We start from the raw sequence: 19,852 nt of genomic DNA on the forward strand, positions 1-19,852 counted from the left end.
AATTATTCAGAGAATTTTACATCCAGGAATTACCAGGTGCTTTTAAGCCTTTGTAAAAAAAGAAAGCACTATAGCAATCAACATATATAACATGGCATTATCTGAACTGTGACACTAGTATTTATTGCCTTGTTAAAACCTGAATGTCACATGCTTTCCCTAAATTAGCCACAGTAATAATAGGCTATTGGGCTTTCAATGACCCTCTAAATTCTAGGATGGCCCTAAGCAGGCTTGTTGTTTGTGTGTTTATTAAAATAGCTACCAAATGCCAACTGCTTTGCTTTATAATGCAGAGCAGATCAACACAGCGAAAGGATAGAGAAGCATCATTTTAACAGTCTTGTCTGAGGGTGAATTTGCATTAATTAACAGGTTGTTTGCCAATTTTTTTAGCAGATTAGGTTGTTCTCACTCATGTTGCCTGGCAACCATCACAGATTTACCATTTAACATGTTAATTAAATGTAGTAATTATTCACAACTAGTAAGATTTTCTAATGTGTAACAGATACGGAACTTCACAAGTAAAGAGCCTATTTTATGATTAAGAAATGTGTCTAATAAGAAAGGATTTCATCGTCGAAAAGTGAAAAATGTGTATTGTCCACTTGGACTGCTGTGGACAGCAGCCCAGGCCCCAGTTACTTAAAAAAACAACAACAAAAAAAACGTAATTATTTCTTATACTTAAATATTATCTAAAACTTTTCTCCTGCTCTGCAGTCCACTCCAGTGCTACCCAAACTCTTATGTGTCCTACTTACAAAGTCTAAAGATAAATCAGCCTAATTTTTTGTCTACCTGCTGCTGAGCAGTTATCTAGGTAATAACTCTCTTCATGCTTTGTGTGAATGAACTTGGTCTGAAAGTGGCTAATGAGCTGCACCTTCCTGCTGCATGGAGTTATTGTTTCTGTTTATTATCAGAGCCTGACTCATTGATTGTTACATGTGCGAAGACAAGAAAATTGATGACACACGTATGAGGATATTTGGTTTGTCCAGAAAACATAGTTTAGTTATATAATACAATATCACAGAATGGTATCTGAGTCTAATCTCATGTGTAATATTTTATTACTATAAAAATTAGATTTTACCAACAATGACAGGTCAAACGTTTCCTGTAGGTCTTCACCAGGTTTGCACACACTCTAGCTGGTATTTTGGCCCATTCTTCCATGCAGATCTCCTCTAGAGCAGTGATGTTTTGGGGCTGTCGCTGGGCAACACGGGCTTTCAACGAATTTTCTATAGGGTTGAGGTCTGGAGACTGGCTAGGCCACTCCAGGACCTTGAAATGCTTCTTACGGAGCCACTCCTTCGTTGCCCGGGCAGTGTGTTTGGGATCATTGTCACGTCTCATCTTCGATGCTCTCGCTGATGGAAGGAGGTTTTTGCTCAGAATCTCACAATACATGGTCCCATTCATTCCTCAGTCGTCCTGTCCCCTTTGCAGAAAAACAGCCCCAAAGCGTGACGTTTCCACCCCCATGCTTCACAGGGGCTATGGTGTTCTTGGGATGCAACTCTTCTTCCTCCAAACACAACGAGTTGAGTTGTTACCAAAAATTTCTATTTTGGTCTCATCTGACCACATGACATTCTCCCAATCCTCTTCTGGATCATCCACAGGGTCACGGGCAAACTTTAGAAGGGCCTGGACATGTGCTGGCTTAAGCAGGGGGACACGTCTGGCACTGCAGGATTTGATTCCCTGTCAGCGTAGTGTACTGATGGTAACCTTTGTTACTTTGGTTCCAGCTCTCTGCAGGTCATTCACCAGGTCCCCCCGTGTAGTTCTGGGATTTTTTCTCACCGTTCTCATCATCAGTTTGACCCCACGGGATGAGATCTCTTCCCACCCGTGTGCAGGTCTACAATTTTGCTCCTGGTGTCCTTTGGCTCTTTGGTCTTGGCCATGGTGGAGTTTGGAGTCTGACTGTTTGAGGCTGTGGTCAGTTGTCTTTTAAACAGATAACGAGTTCAAACAGGTGCCATTAATACAGGTAAGGAGTGGAGGACAGAAGAGCTGCTTAAAGAAGAAGTTACAGGTTTGTGAGAGCCAGAAATCTTGCTTGTTTGTAGGTGACCAAATACTTATTTTACGCAGAAATTTATAAATACATTCTTTAAAATTCCTGCAATGTGATTTCCTGGATTTTTTTTTCCCCCACAGTTGAAGTTTACCTATGATGAAAATTACAGACCTCTGTCATCATTTTAAGCAGGAGAACTGGCACAATTGGTGACTAAATACTATTTTGACCCATTGTGCATTGAAAAGAATTTAACATGAGTTTTTCATTTTATTTATTCACAAATTACTAAAATGTGGACTAGTTATTCATAGCTGAGCATCTGAAACGGGTTATAAATGTGTAATAATTAGGGTGTAGGTCAGTTGGTGAGGCAGCTTTCCACAGACCACAGGGTCAGTGGCTCGATCCCCATTCCCGGCTACGTGCTGAAATGTTTTTGGGCAAGACACTGAACCCCAAGTTGCTCCTGGTGGGTCAGGTGAGCACCTTGCGTGGCAGCCACCACCATCGGGGTGTGTGTGTGTGTTTGTGAATGGGAATCAACATTGTAAAGTGCTTTAGATAAAAGTGGCCATTTTTACCGTTGAGGAGCTGTCTGTGGTGTTTTTTTTTCTTGCGCCATTTCCTTAGGTCATACATTCTTCATTTTTTTTTTTTGATAGTTTTACAGCATTTAGCAAATGTCTGACTTCTCCTTAGATGCATAGATGTTTGATTTTAAGCCCGTATGCATGTATCTGTGTTGTGCTGAATGTGCATAAAGACGCAGACCAACAGAGGCTCGTGAAATGATTAGAGACGGTCTGTAAGTGACACTTGAGGTTGGCTTGAGGAATTTTTATCCTCTTGTTTCTAACAGAAGAAGCTACTTGGTGTATTGATTCACCGGAAGAAGTACAGTGATGAGGCGCGTGTCTCTTATTGTATTAGTATAGAAAAGGAAAAAAATCTTTTGAAGTTTTATATTATCTCATCACATCTAGGTTAAGAAGAAAGAAGCGGCATAATATTATATGCTTCATTTGCAAAGTCATTTCTCTTGTCATGACTCTGATTTAATTTTTTGATTTTTCTTTATCCTTTGTCCACAGAGACAATTGTCTTTGATTTGATTATTACACGAGGAAAAATGGAGATGAGCATGAATACAACCCTAAGCTTCTCTTGTCACAGCTTGGATAGGGAAAAGTGCAGCTGCATTATACTTTCTTCCTCATAACCAAAGGCATTTGGCTGTCATATTAAAGTCATACAAAGTAACACGTACAATTCACAAAAACATCAAAGAGCATGGATAGTGTGTTTATCAAAGTTCACGCACACACACACATTACTTATTTGATTGAACACAATTCTGTAATGTCATGATTTTCTTTCTTTCAACACCCGAAAATTCAACAGAAACGCAAATGTGTTAGGGTTGTGTTTGTGTGTTTCACAGGAACGTGATGGAATGCGTGCTATACTTGAGTCCTATGACAGTGAGCTGGCACCTAGCGAGTACTCCCCTCAACTCAGCAGACGACTCAGGGAGGCAGAGGACATACTACAGAAAACACAGAATCACAATGCAGAGATGGAGGTACGTGTGCATGCATGTACAAACCTCAATTCTAAACTTCTTCTTCTTCATAGCATAAAATAAAGTTGTTTTTTTTAAATTTTTTATTGAATGTATACGGTGAAGTCCTTATTCACACTCCTAACCTGCACAGTTTAGTATGCAGGTTATTAACTGACACTTTGCTGATGGCACTGTGCATGTTGTTCAAGCGCTTCTGTTTTACCCAATCAGTTCTCTGGTTCAGTTGATCTACTGGCTGATATTTGCAATGGGAACTAAGGAAAGGGAAAAACTGTACTGTAGTTTTAATAAACATCAAATATAAATTTAATTTGTGTGTGTGTTTGTGCACGAACAAACTGGAGAACGCCGTGTCACCTAGATGCTCTGCCGCGATGTCGTGTTTAGGATGTAGAAACCCCTAAAGCTAAAATCTCATCTTTTAATTCAGGTCCAGCTGACCAAAGCACAAGAAGAGACAGGGACTCTGAAAATACAGCTACAGACAGTAAGTGGACATGTACACACACACTCCCATGCTTGTCACTCACAGCCTTATGTACTCATTAATCGTAGCTGTTAGCATTTAAGCTGTGCACCAGGTACCCAACTGTTGGAGACCCAGTTGCAGTTTGCTACTGTGCCTTTCTGCTAGTCAAAAATGCTGTAATGCCTCTTTGAGTAACATGCTGACTAGCATAAATTTTTTTTCCAATCCGCCTAGCAATGATGTTGTTCCTGCAGACCTTGTAATAGCTACAGGCTTACTCAGCAACTAGACAGATATTCAAAGTACCACTGTCACTCTCTTATCAAATTCCATCTGAGGTGCTCAGAATTATTTTGTAGTTGACATGAAAGTAACCAATATGAAAATTATTTCTTAATTTTAAATGCACTAATAAGACGATGCGGTCTGTTAATGACCTCAAGTCTTATATGTGAATTTTATCAGATCAGTTAAGTAGTCTGCATGTTTTTTCTTAATTATAGCTTTTCAGTATTACAGAAAAGTTAGAATAAAACAGGATTACCTTGTGCAAGTGGATGTGATGTAAGCACTCTTACACAATCTGCGACTCTGTCTTTGTGTGTTCACTTGTTCAGTGATCTCCTTTCTATGGCTTCTTGTTGCCTAGGAGACATCAACATAGCCATGGCAATGAGTATTGACGCGTGAAATTCACCTGTCTGGTATAGCAGTAATTACTTATCCGTCTTGGGAAGAGCGGGAGTCAGGATGAGCTGAGAGACAGACAGATGCTGTCAGAAAAAAGAGAAAAGTGGGTGTGCAAATGGAAATGAGGGATAATTGCCGAGAGTGAGATCAGAGAGAAACTAAAATGCAGAGAGGCAAAAAAACAAGTACTAGGAGGATTAAAGATTGGGGCATTGTGAAATGGGAAAGGATTCACCAGACTGATGGTGTAGAAAAGATATATCTGTTTGTCTGGATGTCTGTCTGAGAAAGATAGCACAATACAGAATAGAGTCATCTGGATTTATTTCCAGGCACACAGCCAAAGGTGGTCTGATGTTAGTGTACCAAGACCATTTTCTTCTGTCTGTCCAAGGTGCAGCTGGAGCTGGAGTCTCTAAAGAAGCAGCAGTCCTCTGGTGCTGACAGCAACTCTTCAGTGACCAAAGAAGAGGTCAGCATACTCAGGTAGTTGGCACACAGAGTACACACAAAACCACTTCCAAAGACCACCATTAAAAATCCGGCACATAAATGATTGGTGTCTATATACCCAGGCTTAAAGAGAAAGCTGCACAGATGTGACTTAAGTTATACCTGAACCTACTGTTTGAACATAAAAATGACCTATTTTCCGTCATGTTGGATGGCAAAGAAACAAGTGAGACTGTGTGCATGCTTTTTCCAGACAGAAAATTGAAGATTTGGAGGCAGAGAGGCAGCGCTTGGAGGAGCAGAACAACAATCTGGAGATGAGACTGGAGAGACACAACCTACAGGTAGGCACCAGAGTTTCCCACCAGCTGTTTTTTGTGATGGATTTACTCATCTGGCACAAAGGAGCCAATTTAATAACCCCAAAGGTAGCAGCCTAGCCCGTGTGACACTGCAGATTGATTCACACAAACGCTGCCCTTATCTGACAGTTTCTCGAGCACAATTGGTCCCAGGTATGAGTCTAGCAGCACCTACTCGGAAAGCAGTAGAACCTGTGGCTGATTTAAAAGTCTTTCTTTATTGGTTAAGGGGATTAACATGGACACAACAGTAGGAGGAAAACATGTTGCCAAAGTAAGTGTAGACCCCTGTTGGCTTGGATTGCGACTGTCCAAAATGAAATAATACCGTTTCATAGCAACCCCAGCTTCTCTTGCAGACACACAAACGCACAGTTGTGTGTGTCTAATCCAGCTGCTTTCATCATGCAAAGTTATTTGAATAACTCCTTCACTTATACTTTACCTGATTCCCTCTTCTTTTTACATTTCTATCTGCGTGTCTGTCTGTGTGTTTGTGTTTCTGTCAGACTCTGCTACTCCTGTCTCATACTGGGCCAATCTAAGCCTACAAGGGCACTTTAATGAAACATGTGTGGGCAAGTGTGTTTGATTCCATTTAGCCGTAGGGTGAATAAAATCCATGTGTTCTCAAGCATGACCGGCACTTTTAAGGCAATTGACAAGTGGGTGTGTGTGTGTGTGTGTGTGTGTGTGCATTCAGGTTTCAAGGTTGCATTGTCAAGGGATGAGGTCAGTTCTTAAGAGTTAATTTTTAGGACTCCTCCATGGTCTAATGCACAGTGAGACCTCCACATCATAAATTTGAAGAGACGAGCGACTGAATGGAGAGGTATTTGAAAGGAGAAATGAATGGCTCAATGAGTAGACATGAAGGACTTACAAAATCATATGCTTGAATAAATTCACAACAGCATTTCTCATTATATCAGCTTGCATGTCAAATTACTATAGCGTAACTCATTATTTGTGCCCTGCCTTTATATTTGGATCATACTTGGGAGTGTGACTGTCAACTGCTTAGATTACCAATGTAATGAGACTGATTTTCATACGCTTGTACAGTACTCGATCATCCCCACCCGTAATCTGTCAAGCAGCATTCAAATGACATTTTGTAAAGACCAATAAAATAGTGGTAAGGTAATAAATTGGCAAGCTAATTTTCTCATAGTAAAAACAATAATATGTTTAACTTTTTGACTGAGATAATGAATCTCACAGTGATTTACACTTTGAGTATAGGAGCGAATTGGAGCATTTCATGTTCTAGTAATACTAATAGTTTATACCTGTTGGGTAGTAACATGAAGACATCTCAGTAGATTTGCCTGCAGTGTTTGGGTTTACCCCAAGTTCTCTGGTGTAAAAAAAAAAAATGGTGGCAAATTTTTATTTAGTTTACATAACTAGAAATGTGACACACAGACCTTTTAGCTAGATCAGCTTGTCTTCTGTAACAATGGTCAACATTTACATTTAGTCATTTAGCAGACGCTTTTATCCAAAGCGACTTACAAGTGAGGTACAAGGCAGCAAAAATCTAAGTCAAGGAGAAAACATCATAGCAAAGTCCTATCGAGTTTGGTAGCTCGTTCCACCATCGTGGGATCATTGCGCTAAAAAGTTTTGCTTTGTGTCTTCTGTGCGGTGCTGGGACCACCAGACGTCGTCCGTTGGCAGACCGCAGCGCGCGGGAAGGATCGTAGACTTGAACTAGAAAAGGCAATTTCCAAGGAAATTACGTGGGAGAGCTGTTAAGTGGCCCGGTAGAGGCCGACCGCTCAGAAGCGGCTGAGAGCAGAGGCGTTTGTACGTTCAAAGCCGCAAACGCTGAAGAGAGATAAATACAAACAAAAAGAGAAAGAAGAAGATGACAAGAAAAGGAAAAAATCCAAAATCCCAGGAAAAGTTGAATTAAGAAAAGAAAAAAGTAGAAAGTAACAATGGAGGAAGTAAATAAGTAAAAAGTTGATATTTAAAGTGTAAAGAAGCAGAAAAAGAAGCAAAGTAAAAAGTTGCTATTGAAAGTGTAAAGAAAAAAGTAAGAAGTGAAAAAGCAACAACTTGATTAACAAAAGTGGAAAGAAGTAGTAAGAAACAAAGGAAAAGGTAAATATTCCCAAAGTTAAAAGAAACAAAGAAAGAAGCAAAGTAAAAAAGTTGCTATTAAAAGTGTAAAGGAAGAAGTGAAAAAGCAACAACTTGATTAACAAAAGTGGAAAGAAGTAGTAAGAAACAAAGGAAAAGGTAAATATTCCCAAAGTTAAAAGAAACAAAAAAAAGAAGCAAAGTAAAAAAGTTGCTATTAAAGTGTAAAGAAAAAAGCTAGAAGTAACTAATTAGAAATGAAGGAACCATTTTAATGCTGAAAAACTGTTGAAACAAACTCATTTTCGCATTTAAATGCTAAATAATTAAAATAAGAATGAAAAAAGGCTTTTATTTTGAAAGTGTGTTTCCTGTCTGTGTGTGTGTGTGTAGGGAAACTTCACCACAAAGTCATTTTAGCATTTAAATGCTAAAAAGTGGATAAAATATTATGAAAGGCTTTTATTTTGAAAGTGTGTTTCCTATCTGTGAGGGTGTGTGTGTAGGGAAACTTCACCACAAAGTCATTTTAGCATTTAAATGCTAAAAAGTGGATAACATATTATGAAAGGCTTTTATTTTGAAAGGGTATTTCCTGTCTGTGAGGGTGTGTGTCTGTGTGTGTCTCCACTGTGTATGTTGAGGGAGAAAAACTCAGGTAAAGTGTGTGGACACAGCTCTGAGGCTGATTACATGACGTCATGCAGCTGTGTCCGTTACCATGACAATGACTGCCCGCCTGCTGAGTCATGTGAGCCAAATGCAAAGGCAGGCTGGAAAAGTGCTGAGACTATGCCTCGCAAAATGCTCAAAATATGAAAAAGTATTAGTCCTATCGAAACAATTCAAAAACTGTGAGTGACAAAAGGCTTCAATGAACACACTGATGTACTTTATTTGAAGATACTCCATAAAATGAAGGCGTGGTGGCGATTTTAAAACAGCCCCCCGTTTGTGATTTGATTAGAATTTTTAGAACCTCTGTTATAATGGGCTCCAATGGGAGTTTTGACGGCACTCTCTCTGCTTCTGGACACTTGGAGAAAGAACCGTCAGTCCTGTCACTATGAGAGTTACATTTACTGAAAGAAGACAAAAATACCTACATTCTGATGTATAGTTTGTTTATGTAAGATTAAAGTTGACTGAAGGAAAGAAGGAAAAGAAGGAAAAAAGTTGCTAAAAGTGGAAGCTGAAAAGTTAGAGTGCGTGTGATGTCACCCACTCTAGCTGCTCCAACATTCCGCAATACACACTAATGGAAAAGTTGAAAAAGCTCCAAAAGTTGCCTAAAACTAAAACTGCGATTATTCAAAAAGTATAAAAGATAGAAAGAAGCTGATCCACCCAGAAAAAGTTGAAAGGGACTAGACCCGTATAAACTTTAAATGAAGTTTCTACTCCAAAGTATGACGACACAAGAGGCAGATGAAAAGTGGCAAGTTGAAGGGAAATTTTAAGTGCCTTCCTTTCATTTTCTATGGGAAAAAAAGTTCATAAAAAGTGAAATATAATAAAAAGTATAAAAGTTATTAATGAGAAAAGTAATACCACCCCTGTCCTAAAAGGGACCTACGTTTAGGAAGTGGAACGAAGTTTCTACGACAAACCGTCTAGGACTAGATAGCGACCGAAAAACGGGCTATAATAATAATAATAATAATAATAATAATAATAATAATAATAATAAAGAAAAGGATCTCAATAGTGTGAGAGCTGTGCTTACAGCTCTCCCACTAATGAGTGAGTTGAGGTGAGCGGGAGCTGTCGAGTTAACCACCCTGTGAGCAAGAGACAGAGCTTTGAACCGGATGCAAGCAGCTACGTTCTTGAGTCAAAGACTCAAGAACATTTTGAACCACAGTACAGTTTGGGTTTTAAAGCTGATGCTGTTTTTTGTGAATCAAAAAAAGTAGAACAATTACTATGGAAAAACTTTTTATTCTTCCTCTAATTCACAAACCAAGAATAAAAGAAATCAAATGTTATTTAAATGCTTAAACCGATTTAAAGGAATTGGCTACATCAATAAAAGCAGTCACAACATCACTTCAGAGATCACTTACCAGTGGCTTTAATAAGGCTTTTGACTTCTGCTGCTATTTTCTTTTAGTTTTGTTTCTATGAAGTAATTATTTTTCCATTTTACTCTCAAAGTGCATGGTTGTCATTGATCATGCTAATTGAATTCTCTCCATGAGAAAGCATCTAGCTGAAATGTCAGCTTTAGGATTATGCATTGGAAAAGTCAGAACTCCAGCGCTTTCATCTTTTTTGTTTTTAGAGCTACTGGATTCTCTGTTTATTCCAAACATTTATTATTAATGATGACAGAAATGTAAATACATTTTGTTTTGTGCACCTTTTTTTTTCCCCCCCTCACCACTTTGGTTTTTCAGAGGAGTAAAGGTAAAGGAGTTAAGATTAATTATAGAAAATAGTTATGTAATTGCTATGAAAAGTAGTAAAATGTCATCTTGACCAAATGTTTGCTTTGTAAGTTAAATGAAAACTGGGCAGGTTCGAATAGAATATAGGTGGGTGATAATTTTTATTATTTTTTTGTTGTTGTTTGTAAAGGTCTCCTGCCCTGTTCGACTTTTTGTTTTTATTAGTAAGAATAATGTTATTTGCAGGTAGAAGCTTTCGAGATGCTCCGTTTTCCTGCATCCATCCCATTCGGACTGTGCTTGGACCCTGTGTTCTTCCTGCGGGAGCAATCGTAATCATTAGCAGAAGGAGAAGATTGAGTTTGTCATTTTTCTTTCAAAAAATACAGGAGAGCTGAGAGTTTTCTCGAAAAAAGTTAAAACAAGTAGTCTATTTACCCTACAACCTCACTTCTCACGTTGTTATGCAATGCAGACAATAGCTGCTACAGTGGCAAACGGAACACTGCGCCACTTTGAGCTCTTTCCGTCATGCCAGAGTCTAGATGAAGATAATTGTTGCCATTGCAAAAGATTGCATCAACATAGTCTTTACATGGGCAATGTATAATACACAGCAACGTTATGTTCAGATGTTATTTAGGATAGATAGACATACTACAAGATGAAAGATATTGAGAGTCTGTCCAGACTATAGTGTGCTGGTAGCCCTGGTACGAAGGTTCGACTTCTAGTGAATACATTTCCTTCCTCTGCTTTTAAACGACTGATGACTAATTGCTGGGCTTTGGCAAAGCTGCAGTTCTAGGGGTGTGTTGTGTGGAGTATGTTTATTTACATGCTACGACTGGATTGTTGTTTTCCAACCTACACCCCACCTGCAGATACACAATGTCCGTCATCTGTTTTTACAAGCTGTTTTTTCGGCCTGTTAACTAAATGCTTTAAAGACACATATGTCTTTTTTCCTTTGGGCTGTTCCCTTTCAGCGATCGCCACAGCGAATCATGTGCCTCCATCTAACCCTGTCCTCTGCATCCTCCTCCCTTACGCCAATTAACTTCCTGTCCTCTCTCACTACATCCATAAATCTCCTCTTTGGTCGTCCTCTAGACCTCCTGCCTGGCAGCCCCAACCTCAATCTGGCCTCTCTGACTTCATCCCCGAAACTTTACTCTCTTTAGTCCTCTAAAGAGAGTACTCCTCAAAATTTTGTCCCAGGTCTTTCTCTGTATACACTCCTGAACTTCCTCTCCTTGTCCACTTTCCTCTTTCCCGATGACACACAGAGTACCCTCCTACCTGTCTCCCTGATCACATTAGCTGTAGTGGTCCAGCCATCTGGAAGCACCTCCTGACCAAGTTGTCTTTATCTTTCTCACCACCAGAGTCATTTTACACACCAGCATCCTGTGTTGTCTGGTCACACTCTCCTGTATCAATACTTTGCAGTCACTGATCTTTTTCAGATTGCAACGCTGCTTCTAGAGGACTGTTCTTTACTAAAAAGTTCATCTCATGTAGTCTACAATATCTATGATAGTGATAAATCCAGTAAAGTTGTGTTTGTGAGTGTTTGCATATGTGCCATCATTTGAATATCTTGCCTAAGCCTCAAAATACAACTAGTATACTACTGTAAAAGAATTATTTGTAATTGATGTCCAGGTGCAACATTTTGATCTTGTTATGTTTGCTTAGCTGTAAAGGCAAAAATATATTGTTTCATTGTGTGATTAGTATATAGTCATTTACAGTAAGTTTAAGTTTATCTTAAATTGCAACAGTGTTTTGCAGTAGTTTAATGTTATACTGGCCACTCCTAGTTTGTGCCTTTATCTAGAGTAATCAGGACAGCTTTTTCTTTTATCTGGAAAGATATCTGGATTTCTTTTCATTTATCACTGGAACTCCACAAATTAAACGTGGTTCACCTCCATTCTGCTACAGACCTCAGAGAAGAATATCAAAATCTTTATGGCCGGTGCCATGTAATTGGAATAAGGGGGAACGAATCATGTGAATGCATCTGTAATTTCCCTGTTACAGATATTGACTGTTAAGTAGAGAGGCAAAAAAAAACAAAACCTATACTAAGACAGAAGCTCTAATCTGTTTTATTTGTCACTCCGTAAAAGAAGTTTGCCCCTCAGTGTCTCTTCTCTCTTGATTTTTTATTTTTTTGAAGTACTCCTACTCTGACACCCATGTATACTCACTTGCCATTAGTCTGTCGCCTCTTTCGTTCAGTAACTCACGTGTCCCCTGTGGTAGTTGTGTTGAGTGGACCTTTCAGAGCAGTTTGATTGGCTGTTAAAAATGGACAATCCTTGGACTTTGATTTCACCTCTCTCCCTGTCCCACTCTCCAGTCTTTCTTGTTGCTCGGTTGCTCTCTCTCTTCCTGCCGTTTGCTCTTTAAAAGAAAAAAAAATACTGTGTGGTATTAGATGTGTTGTCCTATGAATAAGAGATGTAGCCTTCAGCACTTAAAATGGCACACTGCTCTCTTACTGCATTGTAAATACTGTGCGAACCACTAGACTGTATATTAGCATATAAGCACACAGTCGTACACAAAATAGGCCAACAGAAATACTTTAACATGAAGCAGTTTGAGAATTTTCTGCTATTGCAGCATTGAAGTAGTGCACCTTTTTTGTTTGTTCTCTTCCCAAATGTCCAGCAAAAATGTACCTCTACCCTTTTGCGAGGATTTTAGATGAATGTTCCCATTTGTGAGAAGATCTTAAATTGTCGTTTTTGTATTTAGTTTTTAGGGATCGTGCTTACTTATTTCTCTTGATTACTTTTTGGTTGATTTTATCTGCACAGAAGGGAGAAATGAGGAAGACATGGGGGATGACCTTTTTCTATTTTCTCAGATTTGCGAAAAGGTTTCGACCAATTAAACCTTTGCTATTTTCGGCTTACTCTGAAGCTTGTGTACTTTTAATGCAAATTTCTTAGTTTTTGCTGTTGAGCAATCAATCAAAACTTCCTCCCTCCGCTCAGTCCACACAACCAAAAAAGTGAATTCTACATCAAAAAAATTATACTTTTCTTTAGCTTGACCTAATTTTAAGGAACTGTGTTTGATAGAGATTTTTTCTCTTTTTGACAGCATGTAGCTGTTGGCAGCGTTTTGAGGATTTTATTTTTTTTTGTGTGTGTGTGTGCTGGGTTTGCACTCCATATCTACATATCTGTCTCCTTTCATTTTCTCGCTCTGTTTATCAGAACACATGTACAGATGTACCTTTTGAATAAATCTTCCATATACTTCTGTATAACTTCAGAAAACGTAAGCAGGAAGAAAATTAAAGACTTTAGCTGGCTGTGACGTGTGTGCAGTCTGGTTGAAAATGGTTTGATATAAATACACACATTCTCCATTCTTTATTTTGGAAAGCTCAGTCCCCCCTGTTCCTATTCAATTATTGATAGTGTTATTTATACATCCATGTTGCTTTTTCCATATGTGCAGGGCAGTGGTACTGACCTTCTTTTACTCCCAATGTTCTTTTCTGTGTCCTTCACTTTTCCTTATCTTCTTATCCACTTTCTCCTTGTCTGCCTCTTGCTCTCCCCACGCCTGTAGTTTATTTGGCAGCCATTGCTTGGGGGAATATGGGATCTAAGTTAGCCAGTAATCAAGAGCTCAGATTGGTGTGTGTGCATGTTGTGTGCATGTGCTGCCATTTGGGTGCATTTTCTTATGTTGGCATTATGCTAATATAGACACTTGTAATTTATTTAGATTTTACAGAAAAGAAAAGAAGAAAATCATGCTTTTAGGAAACATTTCTGGTTTTGCTCATGTATTTGGTTTCCAATTTCTAATAGTTTTCTTTTGTTGCTGTTACTCATCTGTGTCACTGTTTAATACTTTGCTAGCGTCAAATGTTTTGGGACTCAGACTATAATAAAGGTATCAATATTTTATGAAACATTTATTAAAACTCCTATTGCCTGTGTTTTTACTGCAGCAGGTTTTATTAAATGTGTTGAACTTCAAAGGTGACTCAGTTCATTTGCATATTTATTGTAGCACTATATTATGTTTAAAAGCTTTACAGAGAGAATCAAGGTAATGCATGGGAAATTGCACTTATCTATCAGCCCCTCTTTGGCAGTTCAGTTTAGTTATTTAAATTGATACAATGCCAAATCACAACAAGCCCAGGCAAGAAAAATGACAGTTACATAGTCAAGGTGTTGGTAAAGAATGACAACATAGGTAAAGACAGTCGTCAACGGACCAAAAGAACTTGGTAGAAATTGGGGAGGGTTGCGTCAGGAAGGGCGTCTGGCGTAAAAACTGCCAAATCAACATGCGGACAATGATCCGCTGTGGCGACCCTGAACTCGCAGGATAAGCTGAAAGGACAAATAAAAAATATAAAAACATAGTCGAGATGTTACAGAAAATAAAGAGCTTTGAGTAAGCGGAGGAGGAGTGGAGGAGAAAGAGTCGTCTTGAACAGAGAAAACCTCTGATAGAACCAGGCTCAGGGTGGGTGGCTGGCTGGACGTAAGTGAAAGTGGAGAGACAGGTAGTTGGATAGGGACAGCAACCGTGCAATAGAAAAATACAGCTCCACAACGTGGGATACAAAACACAACAACAGAGGACAGAAGACACAATGTTAATGACACACACTGGTGGTGCATAAATCCACAGAGGGTGAAAGAGACGAGAGGAGCTCAGTGCATGAAGGGTGGTTCCTCAGCACACTAACTCTATAGCAGCAGAAACTAATGTATCATTTGTTCATTTGTCTTTTTCTTTTTCTCCTCCTCCGCCGCCTCGAAAAAATTAATGAACATATGATACACAGATTATATAAGCAGACCTTAAGTATAAGCTTTATCAAACAAACCTGGTCTTTAAAGTAGAGAGGGGTCTGCCTTCTAAATCCCACCTGGAAGCTAGTTCCACAGGAGAGGAGCTTGATACAGTAACTAACAGCTCTGTTACTCTGCTTTTGGAAATTCCGGGAAACTGATCTGAGAGAATAATATGGTACTATGAGGTCTTATAAGATAAGATGTAAGGTAAGATGTGTTTGCTCTTGACCATTGGGGGCAATGATGGGGCTGCACAATAAATTGAATCAGTCAGATTAATTCAAGTTTTTTTTGAATGAATACATTCTCTGCTGTCATGCACCGGCGGCACCAATAGTTCTCAACAGTTGCAGCAGTAATGTCAGCTCTCTACATTTCCTTGGAGACGCCAGCACTTGTGTTTGCTTGACTAGTCACCAAACGAGTAACGGCAGCAGCGGGTTGTAAAGAGAAGGAAATAAGCCCATAGAAAGTTGGTCATTTAGCTCAGTGAATTCCCACCTCCTCCCTCTCACTTGTCTTTGTGCACAGGGTATCAAAGCCAGACATTACACAGGTCACCTGTGTTTTGGAAATGTCCATTACTCAGTATGCAGTTACTATATGGGTTAGTGTTACTTTAATAGTTGCACAGTTGCTTCAAATGTTATTTTTTACAATGTTTACAATATCCATCCATCCATCCCTTATCTGTCTCCACTTGTCCTGTTTGGGTTGTGGGGAGAGGCGGGGTTCACCCTGGACAGGTTGCCAGTGTATCTTAGGGCCACAGAGAGACACACACAGACAACCATTCCCACTCACATTTACACCTGCAGGCCATTTTAGATTCAACAATGAACCTAACATGCCGGTTTTTTGGACTGCGGGACAGATTTGGGGACTGTTCAGATTGCATATATTTTTATGCATTTACCTGCCTCCCCCCTACATCTTCCCCCTACATTTTTCTTATAATCAGCACATACAGAGGTTTTCATAAAGCTCTTCTTATTCTCGCGATTAAGCTTTTGTGCCATGTCCATATTGTTCCTGCATGGTAGATCTGACAGAAATGCATTAGCAGTGAACAGTTTCACATCTTGCACTGCTGTGCCTGCTGTTTCATGTGTAGCCTTGAACAGGAAATGTATTCTAAAAGATTTGATACTGAACTGATACTTTTTTTTATATATTTTTAAGCATTCTCAAATGTTCAGTATATTTTCAGTCTTTCTTAAATCAGTGTTCATGTTCACTAAACTGACATATTTTAATCTTTAGAAGTTAAATTTATTTTTTGTTTTAAAGTTGTTATAAGGACACTTTGTTTCAAAAGCTTTTAAGGCAGGCTGTGCAGTGGTCTGATCTGAATTGATTGTCTGAACTATATTGTTGTCTCTTTCTGTCCCAGGGAGACTATGATCCAGTCAAAACCCGAGTGCTCCACTTCAAAATGAACCCCACTACTGTTGCCAAGCAACAGCGCAAGCAGGAAATGGAGGATCTTCAGGAGGAAGTGACGCGTCTCAGCGACCTTGTGCGCGCATTGCAAGAAGACCCTTGTGTAAACATGTCCAGTTTTAGCCTCAGTTTGCCACCATCGAAGGAGGTGCTGGGTAAGCTTCACAACACAGACTTCCTTTTAGCCTATACTATAATTATAATAAGAAGTCTGGAATAAAAATGGCTCTTTAAATGTTGATTTAAAATCTATTTGAAGCTCAAATACTACATTTTGATAAATAGCAGAAAAACATAATTATTTGTTTATCTGACACATCTGCAATTTGACTCTACACCTTATATTTAACAAACTAATTGATCCAAATACTCAAGGGCCTGATAATATCTTTTTCATTTTAAAACGTTGACATAAGATCAATGAGATTAAAGAGCCTTTGAATAATGCACAATAAGATGCATAAAGGAGTGTTATTCCACCCTTTTATTATATGTGAATTAAATGGAGCTCACACTTTGACACTGCAAATTTAAAGAGGAGTACTAGGTTAAAAACGAGAAGCTGTGGGAAGGAGTGCAGCAGGCTGAGGTACAGAAATCACATTAGAGTTCAGTAAAGGCTGGATTTAGATTGGCCTTATGTTTGTACATACCAGTCCTCTGTGAAATGCCCAGGTCGGCACTAATACAGTTGATTGGATCAGGAAACCTTTGGCTTCAATATTAAGTTTTGCTTCATTTTATTTATTGTAATTTGATAGAAAATAAAATAATGCCTGGAGGGCAGCACGTTGGAGCGTAGCGGACAGTAGAAGACCATCGTGGAGCAGGGAGGAGCAAAGCTGGGCAAAAGCAAAGTGGCTGGATTTTGGAAAAAATACAAAAGAGTCATAGGCTTTTTTTTTATTACAGGATCTAGGGATACTCCAAGCTGGCCTACAAAAATATGTCATGAGTGACTTGGATCTTATGATCAAACTCTTTTGTAAATCAGAACTTTGTACACATCAGCTTTTGAAGAGAAACACGATGAAAAAATGCTCTGTTCCCCCCCTGGTCTAAGGAGTCAACGTCTGCAGTACTGTTTTAGCCACACAGATGGACGTGTTCAGCAATGTCAGTGTTGATTTTTGATGAGCTCGCTGTGACTGTGTCTACATATAGATCTATGCATTTAAAGTGTCATTCTTCTGCAATATGCTGGCAGTACCCTACATGTGGCGTTGCATCAGGAAAGCAGTGCACCGAGTTCATAAAATCCAACCAGCAGTTCTCCTTTTAGCCAACAGGCGCCTCAGAGTTGCCTGTGGATGTATAAACAGCGTCTCGGTAACACTATTTTTAAATCTGATTTATGAAACAAACTACATAAATGCTTGTGTATGAATATTGCGTAGTTAAATGTCATGTGAATTACTTAAACTTGCCGACTGAGATTAGGTTTGTTTTTATTTATCATGAGCTGCTGTCAGTTGTATGTGCACCCAATTACTGTGCATGGCTGTAGATCAACTGGAGAAACTACTGTCAACGCCGACCATAGTGACGGTCATGTGATGATTTATAAAAAAAACCATTTATGCATTTATTTTCCTTATAGTCTAAAATGTGAGGCTGCTGTAGCTTAACAAAGTGTTTTTATTTCTTCTCGTGAAGAATCACGGTTCAAATGTTGCCTCCAAAACTCCCGGTCTGACGTGCAATAACTTTTAATACGCTGCTGTCAGCTGTAAGACTCCAACCCCCTTACCGCTGCTTTCAATGACCTCGTCATTATCAGACTATTTAAACTTAACGGTTAGTGAACCACCAGCTTGTTGTTAGTAAACTAACCAAACTTCATCAAGAGACTGATGTGAATACAGATTTATTGACTTTAAAAATCCTGGCTGGTCCTGTCTTGGTGTCATAGTGTGACACATTTAACAATAATTAAAAAATATTTAATAACAGGTTAATTAATAAAGTTACAGGTGTTTTCGTTGCCCTCTACAGCAGTGTGTTAGTGCTGCTGGCTTGTTTTTGCTCTGTCTTACAAATTTCCAACACACCTTCAGACATTATACTGTATTTACACACCGTGCTGTGGCAAAAATGAAAATCAGCCATCACAATAATAATAATGCAGTGTTGCAATTACTTTTTCAATATGTATGTTTTCTGGATGTTTTGAACAAAGACATTAAGAATCACAACTGTTTTATCAGCTTAAAAATTTTGCCTATTGACTCTTCTTGTGTCTGTATGTTGAAACGGCTTTGCTTCATCCTGCACAGACCTTTTACATTTGCCATTATAAAATTGCAGCAATTAAGAATGATTAAAAACGTACGAATCAAGCAGAAATCATCACTCTGATAAACAGGGTGACCCTGGTTAAAAAAACGGACAATCTCTGCACCGCTGTGAGTGTTGTTCAATGAGCCTTTGTCACAAGAGGCTTCGACAGTGCCACTTTTATGTACTATAGTTCCCTTTCACCAGTCAAGGAGAGACACTAGTAGTTTTGTGCCCTCTTGTGGCTTTATGCCTTAAGTAAAAGAAAAAGAAAGTAGCCTAATTGATATTCATGGCTGTTAAGCTCTTTGTCCTTTTATGTGTGAGTACAAGACAGACAGTTAGAGGGGAAGTGTAGTTATGACAGGGTTAAATATTTAATTAGAGTTCAGGACAGTTTGGGGCTGGAAGTCTTTGGCTAATTTGTCTACTGACGACCACAGGGTTCTTTCTGATTCTGTCTCTCTTTGTCCCTCTTTGTCTCTCTTTTGCACTTTCTCTTTAGCTTGCTTCCTTTCTCTTGTGTTTTCTCATATCTTTAAACTCGGCCGCTCTCCTCTTCCATGGGATTTTCTGTGTATTTAGATTTTGTCCGCCTGCAATTCACAATTCTTCTTCTGTACTTCTTTCCATGTAAAATGATTGTCTTTCTATCCAGCTTGCCCAATTTAAATGTCTCAGAATGATTTAACTCGAAAAGGTTTTGCTCACTGCGTGTGATGACATTAAGAATTCCACTGGTAGTGATGCTAAATGCGCAGGCGCAGTTCGAGCTGCAGCATGTTGCAGTTGCTCTCTTTTTATAGTAAATGATCCAATTTGCTGTGTAAAGCTCACCCACTCTGATCATGCAAGTCGAGGAATTTTTCAGGAACTTTGTTTTTTTTATCAATGCGGTACTTTTTCTGCTTCACGCTATGACCAGCGCGCAACGGCCATATGGAGCTCGAGCCGCTCACTTGTTTACAGTCGGGAACAGCTGATCGGGCTGCAGCAGACCGGCACCGTGGATTTAAGTTTTGTTCGGACTTTAAACATCCTGGACGAAATAAGGAGGAAAAAAGCGAGAGGTTGCAGAGCTGATAAAAAGCAGAGGGGTGGAAAAGAAAACAGGCAAGCGACGGTGAAAAGGTCATACACTCTGTTGCAGCCAGATTCAAGACCTGACATCCCGATGCCCCCTTTATGAGGTGACTCA

At 39.1% G+C, this 19,852-nt stretch overlaps 1 protein-coding gene across 5 annotated transcripts in view; it reads left to right on the top strand.

Annotated features, from left to right (window-relative positions):
- Nucleotides 1-19,852, top strand: part of mad1l1 (mitotic arrest deficient 1 like 1) — a 90,742-nt gene that overhangs the window by 12,767 nt on the left and 58,123 nt on the right. For all 5 annotated transcript variants that reach the window (XM_067497625.1, XM_067497626.1, XM_067497624.1 and 2 more), the window contains exons 12-16: nt 3,486-3,626; nt 4,060-4,116; nt 5,183-5,274; nt 5,495-5,585; nt 16,328-16,532. In XM_067497625.1, coding sequence (XP_067353726.1) covers nt 3,486-3,626; nt 4,060-4,116; nt 5,183-5,274; nt 5,495-5,585; nt 16,328-16,532 — 586 coding nt within the window. The remainder of the gene's footprint in view (nt 1-3,485; nt 3,627-4,059; nt 4,117-5,182; nt 5,275-5,494; nt 5,586-16,327; nt 16,533-19,852) is intronic.

The sequence above is a fragment of the Channa argus genome, chromosome 3 (assembly GCF_033026475.1).
Source record: "Channa argus isolate prfri chromosome 3, Channa argus male v1.0, whole genome shotgun sequence".
In the NCBI taxonomy this organism is placed as follows: Eukaryota; Metazoa; Chordata; class Actinopteri; order Anabantiformes; family Channidae; genus Channa; species Channa argus.